Source organism: Artemia sp. Qi Xiang Cuo, chromosome 11, assembly GCF_049724085.1.
Source record: "Artemia sp. Qi Xiang Cuo chromosome 11, ASM4972408v1, whole genome shotgun sequence".
NCBI lineage: Eukaryota > Metazoa > Arthropoda > Branchiopoda > Anostraca > Artemiidae > Artemia > Artemia sp. Qi Xiang Cuo.
In genome coordinates, this window is record NC_142804.1 from 28,609,040 (window position 1) to 28,623,937 (window position 14,898).

Consider the following 14,898-nt stretch of genomic DNA (forward strand, 5'->3'; position numbering starts at 1 on the left):
ATCGTCATGTCATTTGAAGAATACCTCCTATTTGAGGCATGTTTTTCTTCTGTAATGTGTGACACTGGGGTTATACATGTCTTTATTATCAATATTTATAGTTCTATTTTCCTTGGTTGTGGATGGCTTCTTGTTTTATCAGACGCATTAAATGTCATTCCTGTCATTGCATCTTTTTCTACATCTGTTAGTGTCGTAAATGACTGAGTTGTTTTCCTTAGAAAATCATTAAATTGTGAGAAAAAATCATTTACATGCTCTAATTCTGTGTGCTTCTCTGTCATTAATAGAATTTCTAAATGAGTTGTTCTCCTCAAAACTCCTCGTCGTCCTTAACTGGTTGCTGTTAACCGAGTGGTTCCTTGTTTATTGAAACTCTTCGTCGCCTCTTAACTGGTAGCTTTTCGGCACATAACATAATGAAATCCCTTCTTCTAGTGAAAATTTTTCTCTAAATACATTGTTTATTTCCTTTCTCCAATCTTCTGAAAAGGTTAAACTGCATTTACACCTGCATTTTTTATTGCAAGGTGCACATGGAGAGTGTTTTTTTCTTAACTTCCTAGCTCTAATAAGGTTTTTTTTTCTTGAGGCGTTATACGTTTCTTTTTTCATTTTTTTTTTCTTTTCTTCTTCGTCACGCCTTCATCTGTTTCTTTTGTCCTCCTTCAGTATTGATATCGTTGTTTTGTGCTAGTATATTTTTATATACTAGCATAGGTATATTTTGGTATATTCAGAGATTTTGATATTTTCAGAATTTTCAAACTGAAAAGGTCCTAACTCTCAACAGCTTTTCTTTACTTGACTTTTTAAGGACCTAAGTACGAAACATTTAGATTTAGGGTGCTTTAACTATTTAATTGATACCTAGGGCCTTCTTGAATCAAAAACAGTTTCTAAACGGAATTAGGGTTATATAAATTATGCTGTTACTTGCTTATTTACGGGAGTGGGGCTTTATACTTTAAAATAGAGGTGCGCTTTTCAACATAGATAAACCATCTAAAAAAAAAGAAAAACTGAAATTGAAAAAATTTGGAGTTGGTGCCTTTTAACTTATCAGGGTAGATGTCTGAGATTTGTAACCTAACCTGTCACAATCAAACCTTGCATAAGACTGACAAAGCTGACTGGCAAATCTGTCTGGATCCAAGCAGAGAAAAGGATTTGGTGGGAAATAGCTTCTTGGCTCTTAACCAAGTGTCTCTTTTGGGCATTCACCAGAGCATATCTGTGACTATCGACATCCACTGGTGAAGGTCCAAACGTACAAGAATGTGATGAAATATTCGATCTGTCAGTGACGTATTTGGTTTTTGTTCACATTCACCGGTGAAAGTCGACATTCTTCAACTTTAGTATTTCATGGTAATATATATTGGATTTTTGATGGATATATCTTTAATTCTGACGTTCACATTGCAAGGATGGAAATAGACAGCTGTTTATCTTTCATGGGAGGGATGGTTCCCGTGATTGTTTTTCATTGTGTGAGCGGATGTTGAATCAAATCGCTTTTACTTTTCTAAATATTGCTACCAGAAATATCTTATAGTATGCCTTGTCTTGAAGCAACAATTTTAGTGAAGTACCGTATTTTGATTAGGGTTTTTTTGTGTCCCTTACTTTCATACGAAAACATAAACAAGCTCAATATATGATATTCTTTATTATTTATGAATAATAAGTGTCTATGAAGCAGTTTTAATTTCGTCAATAGTTCTGAAATATTAGCCTTCTAAATTAGATAACCAAGTATTATCTTATCAAGAACGTACATAGTTAAAATAGATTAGTCTGTTTTGAATTGTAGCAGAAATTACAAGTTATATTACTCTTTGAAGGACAGAAACGTTATATTACACTTGGAAGGATAGAGTGAAACCTGTTTTTTTTTTTACATAGAGAAAGATATATTCTTTCGTAAATATAGAAAACAACCATCATTTTGGTAGTTTTGAACTCTGCCATCAAAAATAGGAATATGTATATGAATATGCCTTGCTGAAATTCTAGTCACGATTCAGATTAGCTCTTCCATCACTTACCTTGATACTTAGATTTACCTTCCAACATTTAAACGCATTATTTCCATTTTTGACGGCTTAGGATCTGAGAGAGGAGAAATTCTAAGGTTACTTCTTTGCGCAAATTCTACAATGCATTCATTTAATTCTTGAATGAATAAATTTGTTTTTAATTTAAAAGCATAAATTACTGTTATACGGGTGTTACTTTGATATCCTAATGTCAAAAAAGATGCTTTGAACTACAGCAGTGATAAGTTAGTGTTATCTGTCTCATGTTGTTATGTTGTGGCCAAATCCATAGGGTCATAGCAGGACACAGCTAGGGGCACTTAACCGTTCTTTCCCGATGTTATTCCGAAGGACTATCAGCTCTGCTGGAAAAAAATACTCGTGAAAGAGGAGTCTAAAAGAGTCCTTTTTCATGCTTTTGAATCTCTCTTTGACCAGGAAAATCTCACTCATTCAGGATGCGTACTGGACTGTGTACTGGACTGTGTACTCTGGATGCAAGGACTGATTCGGCTCCACCAGTCTGAAAACAGGTTATTGCTCTCTTAAATATCTTCTATTTGGTTTTCAGACGTGTATTTGGTTCCTAAATGATCGCGCCAGTGTAATGGCTATGAAAAAGACAAAATATTTGGTTACTTTTAGCTCAAAGATTACACTGCACAATTTGTGTAATGTTTATCAAATGAAGACAAGCTATTGAACACTAGAATTTTTAAAGATTTGTTTTCTTTCTTTTTCCCAACTTAAATATTAAAGAAGCTCTTCCCACATATAGAGTCATAGACCTTCACAGTACTACGTCAAAATACGTATACATTCATCTAAGGTTTACTCTAAAAATTGTTTCTGAGCCCAAGTATCTTCTCGCTTAATAATATGAAGCTACTAACTATGTGTTCTAAAAACTATGCTTGTTTGTTGTTTTCTTCGTGTTTTTGTTTGTTTTATTTATTTATTTTTTTTTTACTATTTTCTTTCAGAATAAGCAAGGTCAACCTCGATCTGCCAACGTTCGAACTCAAAATCTGAAACTGAAATCAAGGAGCGTTGCTCAAAGTTCTTCCAGACCCTTTGAAACTACCTTTTCGCCGCTTGTATCACCTTCTGATGATTTTTGTTCTGCTACCTTAGATAATAATAGCTATGATTTATATAGCAGCAGTTCTTCCCTTTATAATGATCAGATGCTCTGGGAGCCTGCTTTTGAGGTACCTGGGATTAAACTTGAAAGTGAACCAGTATCAAATGAGCTTCCAAATCTTGTAAAAGCTGAACTTGCTGATGATGTACTTGTAAACACTTCATGGACGAATGAACCTCTCGGCAGAGAGATTAAAGAAGAAATAGAAGAGACTGGAGAAACTAAAAATGTTGAAAGTGGACAAAACGGATTTTCTCAAGGGTTAGCTCTTTTTATTATATTTATGTTTATAGCTTATCCTTTTATTTTTTAGTTGGGTCCAATTTTCATATTTTGACAAATCTAAGTAATAAGACTCTTTTTTTTCACTTAGGATCACTTAAGAGCTGTACTATTCAAATTAGATCTTCTTTTTTTTTCTTTTTTTTGTAGAAAATCAAAACCAAATTATATTTCCCAAACATTTTATGCCTATATACTTTTACCCCAAAGAAGTAAGTTTCTGACGCCCTCACCCCCCCCCCTCTTCTTTCCCGAAAGGCTAGAATGTTTTGTATCCTTTACTGAAAACTAAATATGTAGCTTAAACTAAAAGTTTAGCCAGATGATTTCCTATACATTCGGAGTAAAGAAAACATGGATGAATTTTTTATCACACATTTGGCTAATAAAAGTAATTTTATTTTTTAAACAGTTCGTTACCACGAGCTGTTTCACACGAACTTATCACACATTTCGGTAATAAAAGTAATTTTATTTTTCAAACAGTTCGTGGTAATGAACTGTAAGTAAGGAGCGACCCGGCTCAATAGTAACCGAAACTCTAAAAAACGGAATTTTGATACCAATAGATACATAGAAAAAATCAGATTTTTATGCTGATTTCAAATATATAAGTTTCATCAAGTTTAGTCTTACCGATCAAAAGTTACGCGCCTGAAAAAATTTGCCTTATTTTCGAAAAAAGGAGGAAACAACCCTTAAAAATCATAGAACTCTAATGAAAATCACATCATCAGATTCAGCGTATCAGAGAACCCTACTATAGAAGTTTCAAGCTCCTATCTGGCCAGATTATTTTGAGAATAGAGAGTCAGATTATGTTAGGGCGAATGAATCGAATGGTTCAGAGGATAGAAAGTCAGGTCTAGGGACGGTAACATATCCTTTAAGGCAGAATGATTATGATTTAATTAGGCCTGTATCTCAACAAGAAATTTGGGATCAGTTGAAAAGGATGAATGGAAATTTGTGTCCAGGAACAGATGGTATATCTACAAAGGTTCTGAAGTTAGAAAGGACAACTTTAATACCCATGTTGGCTGCAATTTTCTCGTTTGTAATAGAGAAAGCTTGTTGGCCTCGCTCATGGGACATTTCTGTAGCAGTGCCTCTTTTTAAGAAAGGTAATAGGAAGTTACATGAAAAGTTTAGGTCTATCTTTATGGGGAATGTGGTAAGTAAATTGTTTTGTAAGGTTCGGGAATTTAAGCTAAGAGATTGGTTAGATAAGAAGGAAATACAGAGCCCGATACAAGTGGAATTCAGATCAACTTTCAGAAGTATTGATAATATTTTTACTTTGGATGTATTGAGGAGGAAATATGTTAGAGGAAAAAATGGTCGGCAATTCGTGGCCTTTTTAGATCTGAAAAGTGCTTTTAATTTGGTAAATGGGAGGTTATTAATTGAAAGTCTGTTAGAAATAGGCTTGCCGTCTTGTTATGTTGCAATAATAGCAGATATGTATCAGAGAGTGAAATTTGCTGTGAAAGTTAAGGGAAAATTTTCTAGGCTGGCCACGTCTCATGTGGGCGTGAAAAAAGGATGTACATTATCTCCTAAGTTCTTCTCCTTGTTTGTTAATGATTTAGACAGGTTTATGAAAAATATTTGAGCCCCTTATGTATCTTTGGATTGGTTTAGGCTATCATGCGTGTTATTCACGGATGAAATAGCTCTAGTGGCGGATGGCATATATAATCTTTAGAAGCAATTAGATATAATAAACAATTATTTAGAAAAGAAGGAGTTAGAGTTGAACGCTAAGAAGTCAGTAGTATTAGTATTTAGGAGTAAAGGAGATGTTGATTCAGAGGTTTATTTTAATTTTGGAGGAAAGGTTTTAGAGGTTAAAGATGAATTTGTTTATTTGGGTGTTAAGTTTAGTGCTTTAAGGGGGATGTCTAGGCATGTAGAAGATTGTAATTTAAGGGGTAATAGGCTAATAAATATGCTTTTGAGAAGTAATTTAAATCAGCTAGCCGACATGAGGATCCAGAAAAGAGTTTTCCAGACAAAGGTAGCTTCTAGTCTACATTGGAGCTCTGAGGTTTTGGGTTTTGCTAAAGCAGCTAAGCTAGAAGTAGTTCAGCTAAGATATTTTAAGAGAATTCTAGGCTTGAAGGATTCATTTAGTTCAGTGGTACAGAAAGGAGATTTGGGGCTTTTTCCTTTAAGGAGTGTTAGATTGGTTAGAATGTTAAAATTCTGGGAAAAGATAATTAGGCTACATAGAGTTCGGCTTCTTAAGGCAGCTTATTTGGAGAGCTTGAAGGATGGTAGACGTGATTCATGGTCAAATCAGGTCAAGAAAATACTGGACCTTTGCGGACTTTCGGAGATGTGGAATGAAGGAAAAGGCCCTATGGATGAAACCGTGCAGCATGGAAGGAAGTCCAGCGAACCCTAAAGGACCAAGAAATCCAAGAGTGGCAAGCTCATAAGGACCAATCTATGTCTTTGAGGTTTTACTCCCAAGCCAAAGACGGTTGGGGGAGGAGGTTTATCTTAAATTTGGGTTGAATAAAGAGGATTTGAAGAATCTGTTGTTGGCAAGAGGGGATTGTTTGGATTTAGGCGAGAGAAGGAAATTTTTGGGAAAGTTTAGGCTGGCGGCTGACCCTTATTTCTGCCCAATGTGTGGATTGGTGAATGAAAACTTATTTCATTTTGTTTCCAAGTGTGAAGAGCTATCTGAGTTGCGGAATGAATGTTTTGGACGAGTGTTTGGGAGCGAATGCTGGTTAATAGAGTGGATTGCTGAGAGGAACGCATGTGTTATTAAACAGTTGTGTAAGTTTCTTCGTTTAGGGATTAAATATAGGGAATCATGTTTGAGGGGATAGCCTGATACTATTTTTATGTTTTGAATTTTATTATATGGTGTTTGTTGGTTAAATGTCGAGCCTTGGTGTGTTTCTTTTTTTGTCGTTTTGTTGTTCTTTTTTCTTTTTCCTTTTTTGATTTTTACTATCTAAAGTTGTATTTTGTTCCTGAGTGTTGGCTTGTAGATAGTATTATGTGTTGCTATGGCCCACAGGCTTTTTGCAATAAATCTTATCTTATCTGCAAAAATGTGGAATTTCGTATTTTTTGCCGGAAGAAAGATCACGGATGTGTGTTTTTGTTTGTTTGTATTTTTTTCCAGGGGTGATAGTATCGATCCAGTAGTCCTAGAATATCATGAGAGGACTCATTCGAAAAAAAATTAAAAGTTCTAGTGCCCTTTTTAAGTGACCAAAAAATTGGAGAGCAACTTGGCCCCCTCCCACGTTCATCTTTTTCCCGAAGTCACCCAATCAAAATTTTGAGATAGCCATTTTGTTCAGCATAGTCGAAAACTTAATTAATATGTCTTTGAGGATGACTTAATCCCTCACAGTTCCCGGGGGAAGGGCTGAAAGTTATAAACTTTGCCCATTGTTTACATATAGTATTGGTTATTGGGAAGTATACAGGTGTTTTCAGGAGGAATTTTTTTCTAGTGGGGGGTCGGGGTCGGAATAGGGGTTACAGGGGAGGATCTTTCCATGACTCGCTCTTTACGCTAAAGTTTTAGTACTTTCAAAAGAGCTATCTATTCTAATTAACCGGCCTTTGCGATTCAGGGGTTTGTGATTCGAACAAAATTCGAACTTTAGCGTAAAGAGTGAGGTATTGACTAGGGAGCGAACTCCCTAATATACGTAATAAAAACATATGAATATAGAAATTCGTTACGTAAGTTAATTCGTAAGTTACGTCAGAACAAAATTTCGAGAAAGCCAATTAACCAAAAAACGGAAAATTAATACGCGAATTACGTTTTGATTATTCATGTACGGTGAGCCAAAATCAAAGCTGTATGAATTCAAAAACGTTCAGAAACTGCCTAAAAAAACAAGCTTTTTTAACTGAAAGTAAGGAGCAACATTAAAACTTAAAACGAACAGAGATTATTCAATATATATGAAAGGAGCTGTCTCCTCCTCAACGCCTCGCTCTTTACGCTAAAGTTTTACTCTTTCTCACCACTTTATTTTTTAAAACAATAAAAAACTTTAGCGTAAAGAGCGAGGCGTTGAGAAGGGGACAACCACATTCATATACAGAATAATTTCTGTTCGTTTTAAGTTTTACTGTCGCTCCTTACTTTCAGTTAAAAATACTTGTTTTTTTTAGTTAACATTCATACGAGACTACTGCTATCGAAAAAAGAGTCCCTGGAATTTAGAGCTATAGGCTATTTATTTCTGTTTAATGTTGTTGTGAAAAATGAAAAAATGTAGAAACATTTTTTGTTTTCAGCAAAGTGGAGACTCTGCAGCGTTTTGGAGTGTTTTGGCGTGTGGCAACAACAACCTTATTTAGGGTGATATATTTTGAAATTGAAGCTTTCAACGTGATCTCTGGTCGTTATAAGTTTTGTATACTGTATAAGCCGATTCTGCTCGTTTTAAGTTTTAAATTTGCTCTTTACTTTTCATTAACTTAAAAAAAAGTTTCTAACGGAAGTAAATGGCCAAATTTTAAATCTAAAGCAAATGAAAATTATGGCTTCACAGAATTTACAACATCCGTCTATAAAAACTACCTCAAATAAACTGACCAATGATATTTCCCGGTATTTGCAAAAATTTTGAAAAACTAACGTAAATGGAAAACCCACGAAGAAAAGAGAATGCTGTTTTAAGAGCAGAAGAACTCTTAAAATAGCGTGCAAAAATAGAAGACTAATTTGTAAAGCTCTCAAATAATCTTCCACCGCCCATGGTATTGATCACATTCAGTATCTAACTTAGATTGTCAAAACTAAAGCGAAAAATGTTTTCACGACTGAAAATTCATTAAGCAGCATGCAAAAATGAAAGTCAAATGTATTAGTCAGCTCAACAGTTGAGCTAGGAATAGGTAGAGAGGTAGATTTTAAACTGTGGAAATATGGTTTAATGTTATTGCAATTAGGAACCAATACAGCTAATTCATATCATTCAACAACATCATAAAGTACACTTTGTGTGGAAAGAGTGGTTGCAGACGTCCGAGGCGGCTCGTTCTATTGGAAATTGAAGTTCTAGTGCCCTTTTCAAGATTTGGAAGTGAATAGAGGGCATCCGGTCCCCCTATTGCGCTCTTTTAGCTAACTTAAAAGAATCCAATCAAATTTGAGATAGTCATTTTGTTCAAAATCATCGGAAGGTCCAATAAATATCTCCGGGGATGGCATGGCCCCCACAGCCCGTGAGGCAAAAGCAAAGCTGTCCGTTTGTATATATAGATTTAAAATTGGAAAAGGGGGCATGTTTAATCCTGGGTCCGAGAATCCAAAGGGTATTAAGTTGAAAGTTTCCGGGAATATTGAGAGGGATGTTTAACTAGATCAAAAGATACTACTTGCATCAAGCTTTTCAAAATGGCTTATCTGTAATATTTCAGGAACAGTTTAAGGGTATTACGTTGAAACTTTCAGGAAGGCTAAAGAGGATGTTGAAATTAAAATCAACATGGAAAGCGAGAATCAAAACGTGTAAAAATTGAAAATGTTAGCGATGATGATTGGGTTTGGGATTTTGACACGGATAAGGTCAACAATACCTACCATACTTTTGCTAAAAATAAAAAAAAAATTCTGCGTTAAGAAGACAAGCGACAATGAGAATTCATAAATAGAAGCCTGCCGTGTGTCAAGTGCCGGGCGGCGAAGCCGCCAGGCTCCTGGTACTATATAAATATATATATATATATATATATATATATATATATATATATATATATATATATATATATATATATATATATATATATATATATATATATATATATATAAACTGTTCCTAAAATATTACAGATACGCCATTTTGAAAACCTTGATGCAAATAGTATCTTTTGATCTAGTTAAACATCCCTCTCAATATTCCAGGAAACTTGGAGTCTATAAATGTGAGCAATAATTGTGTATGTATGTATGTTCTCGAAAACAGCTTAATATTTTTTTTCGGGAAAATTGGTATCTTGGGATATTCTCGCATAAAAAAAAGATCTGGATAGGTCAGAAGTCTGCGAAAAATCGTTAAGAACCTTAATTTTGGTTTTTGCAAATGATATCATGTACTATGTTAGTACATCATATAAGTATTTGTTATGAGAACATATATGGCATCATATAAGTAATTTTTTATATGATGCCAATCACAGAATAAATAAGATTGTTGAGTTTCCAGCGCTACCGTTGTTTATATAATTTAACGCCTGTTGGAAGGCCCAATGAACGAAAATATACAGTCACAGATACTACGAATGATGATTATTTGGGATCAACAGTTGAACTCTCAAACGTGATAAGAAGTGACATTTATCAACCCGGTCGGTCAATTGCGACGTCATCAATATGGACAGCTAAAGCAAAAGTTAATGCTAAGTTGTCTGAAATAGTAAAAATCCAAAGCTGTCTCAAAAATGAAAATGAAGAGCAAAGACACGAGCGGTTCGAAGATATACGAAAACGACAATTAGAGCGTGTTAAAAATGAAAATGAAGAGCAGCGATTCAATGAAAATAAACCTGGACAGCGACAATCAAAACGTGTCAAAATTGAAAATGATAGCCATGATTATTGTGTTTGGGGTTTTGACATGTATAAGGTCATTAATGCCTAGCATACCTTTGTTAAAAAAAAGCAACAAAGGTTCGGTGATATGTATTTCATAATGAAGAACGATAAACAGAGGTCCATTTGGACGTCATGAGATCAAGAAAAGGCTCAAATTGTCGGCATCTAGAAGACAAGCAACAGTAAAAATCTATATATAGAAGCGTGCCGCGTGCCCCCTACCTTTGTTAAATAAACAAAGGTTTATCGATATATATTTCATAATGCCGAAAGATAAGCCGAGGTGTAACGAACCAAACAAATTGAAAATGATAGCTATGATGATTTGGTTTTGAATTTTAACATGGATAAGGTAATCAATACCTACCATACTTTTGAAAATCAAAAATATGGACTGGATAAATCGTTGAAAGAAAAAGAGGGTTTTGTCCCATCACCTGAACAATTAAAAGAAACAAAGGTTTGGCGATATCTCTTTCATAATGTCAAAAGACAAGCCAAGGCAAAAGAAGATGTTTTTGTCCCACCACCTGATCAATTAAAAGAAACAAAGGTGGTCATCAATACCTTCCACACTTTTGAAAATCAAAAATATGGACCGCATAAATCGTTGAAAGAAAAAGAAGTTTTTGTCCCACCACCTGAACAATTAAAAGAAACAAAGGTTTGGCGATATGTCTTTAATAATGTCAAAAGACAAGCCAAGGCAAAAGAAGATGTTTTTGTCCCACCACCTGATCAATTAAAAGAAACAAAGGTATATATATATATATATATATATATATATATATATATATATATATATATATATATATATATATATATATATATATATATATATATATATATATATATATATATATATATACCATATCGAAAGAAGTAATGGAAATGCCTTCCATACCTTATATGTATATTATATACATACATATATATATATATATATATATATATATATATACATACATATATATATATATATATATATATATATATATATATATATATATATATATATATATATATATATATATATATATATATATATATCCATATCGAAAGAAGTAATGGAAATGCCTTCCATACCTTATATGTATATTATATACATACATATATATATATATATATATATATACATACATATATATAAATATATATATATATATATATATATATATATATATATATATAATATATATATATATATATATATATATATATATCATATCGAAAGAAGTAATGGAAATGTTCTTAGCCTTACAAGTAGTTGCAATAGAAGTAGTAGTAGTAGGAGTGGTAGTAGTGTTAGTAGTAGAATGCAATTACTATATTTTGGTCAATTGACCTTCACCTTTAAGCATTCTCTGAAAGCTCCAATTTAATACCCAAATCAATTTTTCATAAAGACTTGTTTCATAAAAGACTGTCAAATATTATTTGTACTGGAATTTTCTATCCTAATGGTTTTGAAAGATATACTATTTGAAAGATAAAGATGCCTTTAAACGATTGTTTGCCTGTTATTTCAAGCAAATTTATGGTCCTATGTCAATTCTAAATTCCTGGTCAACCTTCTTAAGACCATAGGCGGGCGTGCCTTGTTTGCCTCTCATTACAGGCAATCTAATGGTCTTATGTCAATTTTTGACTTCTTGGTCAGCATACCTGAGACTTTAGGCAGGCATAACTTTCCAAAAACTAACCTGACAATTATGTGTCCAATAAGAGAAACCATTTTTATTCCCATTCACTGCCCGTTTCAAGAGATTCTGTATATCTGTCTTGGCTTTTCTCTGTCTACAATGGGCCATGTGTTGATGCAACCTACTGCAAAATACTTGATAACTTTAATTCAATGGTGTCTAACAAAAGCTACGAGTCTGCGAAAATCTTCCTGATTTATGAAAAAGAGAGAAAAAAACAAAGATCACATCATTAGATATAGTATATCAGAAAACCACACTTAAAGTTTTAGGTTTCTATCCACAAAAACGTGGAATTTTAATAAAAAAATATCCATAAAAAAAAATTCAGAGCTTAAAACGAATAATAACTACCTACAACTAAAAATATTTAAAAGACGTCTTCGTGTATGATAAAATAACTAAATTTTAAATTGGAAGTCATGGGCAAGATTTAGAATTTAGTTCGTATATGAGGGGAGTGGCACCTCCCTCAACCCTCGCTGTTTATGGTAAAGTCTTAAAGTTCCTTAAAAATACTTCTTATTCAAATTCAATGGCCTTTATTTTTCAGGTGTCGTTCTTAAGGAATTGGGTAAAAAACCAATTGGTTTTTTACCCAAGCTTTGGATATAGAGGTACAGTCATTGGACCTTTCACCCATAAATGAAACGGCGTTTTCTGTCATTCTGGTGCCCTGATAATTGAACAGTTGAAACAAATGGCTATCTCAAAAATTGATCGGATGTCTTTGGGAAAAAAGGGATTTGAGAGGGCGGCTAGTTGCAATGGTTGTAATTTGCTCTGGGGCAGGGGGGCAACTGCCCCTCCTAGATCTCAGTTTGCCCCCTTCCCAGGTAAAATTCATTTTCTTCAAAAATATTGTCAAAGCTAAGATACGCCGGCATAATTCAAGCATCCATAGAACGGGTCAGTTTTCTATAGCATATCTTTATGGTTCCATATGGCTCCTTTTTTAGTTCATTCGCTGTCATTTTCGCTTGATTTGGACAAATTGGCTCGAACTTTGCCTCCCCCTAGGATTTTAACGAAATCACGCCACTGCTAGTTGCCCTTCAGTCTTTTTGACTATTTAAAAAGACACCGGAACTTTTGATTTCTGTTTGAATGAGCCCTCTCCTGATATTCTAATACCACCGATTTGGTACGATCACCCCTTTGAAAACAAAAAACAAATAAACACTGATCGGTGATCTTTCGTCTGGCAAAAAAAAATACAAAATTCCACGTTTTTGTGGATAAAAACCTAAAACTTTAACAGTGTGGTTTTCTGATATACTGTATCTAATGATGTGATTTTTATTAAGATCGCTGGACTCTTTGGTTTTTTTCTCTCTTTTTCATAAATCAGGAAGATTTTCGCAGACTCGTAGCTTTTGTTAGGCACCATTAAACTAAAAGTATTTCGTATATTTGGAATCATCGGCAGTGCAGTAGTGCTGCCCAAGTAAAGAACGATTTTGGCAAAATGTAATATTTTTTTATTTTTTTTGGGGGGGAGGGGTAGACCAGGGCACTTCGTATCGATGGATTCGTCGTAGAAGCTTCAAAAATGGCTCTTTCGGTTGGAAATTGAAAGGGCTAGTGTCCTTTTCAGAAAGTGATTGGAGGGCAACTAATCCCCCTACCACGCCCACTATTTCCCAAAACACATCCAATCAAGGTTTGGAGGTAGTCATTTTGTTCAACGTAGTTGAAAGGTCTGGAAATTATGTCTTTGAAACTGACAACTCCCCCACAGCCGTCAGGGCAAGGGTTGTAAGTTATGCCCTGGTGGCATATAAGGTTTATTTAGAAAGAGTGATCGTATATACTTCAGAGGGGTCTCATTACACGCCACTCACTCAAGTTTGCGGTGTGTAAAACTCGAGAACAAACGGGTTTTTCGTTAGCTTCTTCGTTACTTTAGAAACAAATTTGGGCTATAAACTTGCACATTAGGGGGGGGGGGGGCAAAGTATAGTGGGTCTGCATGGTAAATGTGTTAAGTACAATTATTCTGCATATTATGAAGTAGGAATTGTTTTCTGACTTCAAACTGTCCAAATACTTTACGCCCCCCCCCCCTCCTTATGTACAAATATACAGCCCAAATTATATATTTTCCATATATTCTGTCACTTGTCTTTGTCTTGTTTCGCGCTAAGCTGAAAGAAACTAATGAAGAAACTGGTTTATTCTCGAGTTTTACACACAGCGTAAACTTGAGTGAGTGGCGCATAATGCACAAGTACCAAAATTTCTTCCCCCTACGGAACAAAAAATCAAATAAAACTCTCAAATTTGTAAGCCTTATTTTCCGGGGGGGGGGGTAGACGCCGGTTACCGTTTTTCATATATTATATGTTATTGAGAAAAGGTATCCATTTTTGACTCCTACTTTCTCAAAATACAAATGATATTAAGTTGACTCTTTCAGGGAATGTTTAACTAAGTCAAAATATGTTATGTGTATATGGGTTGCCAAAAGGGCGTAACTCAGGAATGACTGAGTATATTCATTTAGAATTTTCAGGAAATGATAAGGGAGATGATGAGGGAAAGTAAGGGAGATGATAAGGGAATGATAAGGGAGATGATGAATTGACCAAAAAGGCAATATTTGCACGCTACTACTACTAAAAATACCGCTGCTTCTACTGTTACCACAACTACTACTATCACTAAAACTTCTACTTCTGTAGCGGTTACTATTGAGGCTGAGGATATTGAAATAAGCATTTGAGGATACGGTGTGGGTAAACGTTGAACTAAATCAAAGCATATTATGTGCATACAGATTGATAATACAGGCGTATCGCAATTTGTAGAACAGGTTACCGTATCAAGAGGAAACTTCAGGGGTATCATGAGTGGCATATTCAGTTGACCAACGGGCAAAATGAACCTGCTACTACTGGTATTAATACTGTTGCTACTATTGTTACTACTTCTAATAATAATACACTATTACTGCTACTACTGTTCCTACTACTACTACTATAAAACCAGTACAATTAAGGCTAAGCGTATGAAGTGGAAAATTTCACAGAATATTGAGGGGGGTTTGAACTAAATCAAAACACACTTATGTGCATGTAGATTGTCAAAGGGCGTATCTCAAGAATCGATCTGGGTAGTAAGTTGGAACTTTCCGAG

The 14,898-nt window shown here is 34.5% G+C and overlaps 1 protein-coding gene across 5 annotated transcripts in view; it reads left to right on the plus strand.

The window, feature by feature from the left end:
- Atac2 (Ada2a-containing complex component 2) overlaps positions 1 to 14,898 on the plus strand; it is a 224,564-nt gene that overhangs the window by 143,686 nt on the left and 65,980 nt on the right. For all 5 annotated transcript variants that reach the window (XM_089096661.1, XM_089096663.1, XM_089096659.1 and 2 more), the window contains exon 3: positions 3,026 to 3,447. In XM_089096661.1, the coding sequence (XP_088952787.1) occupies positions 3,026 to 3,447 (422 nt within the window). The remainder of the gene's footprint in view (positions 1 to 3,025; positions 3,448 to 14,898) is intronic.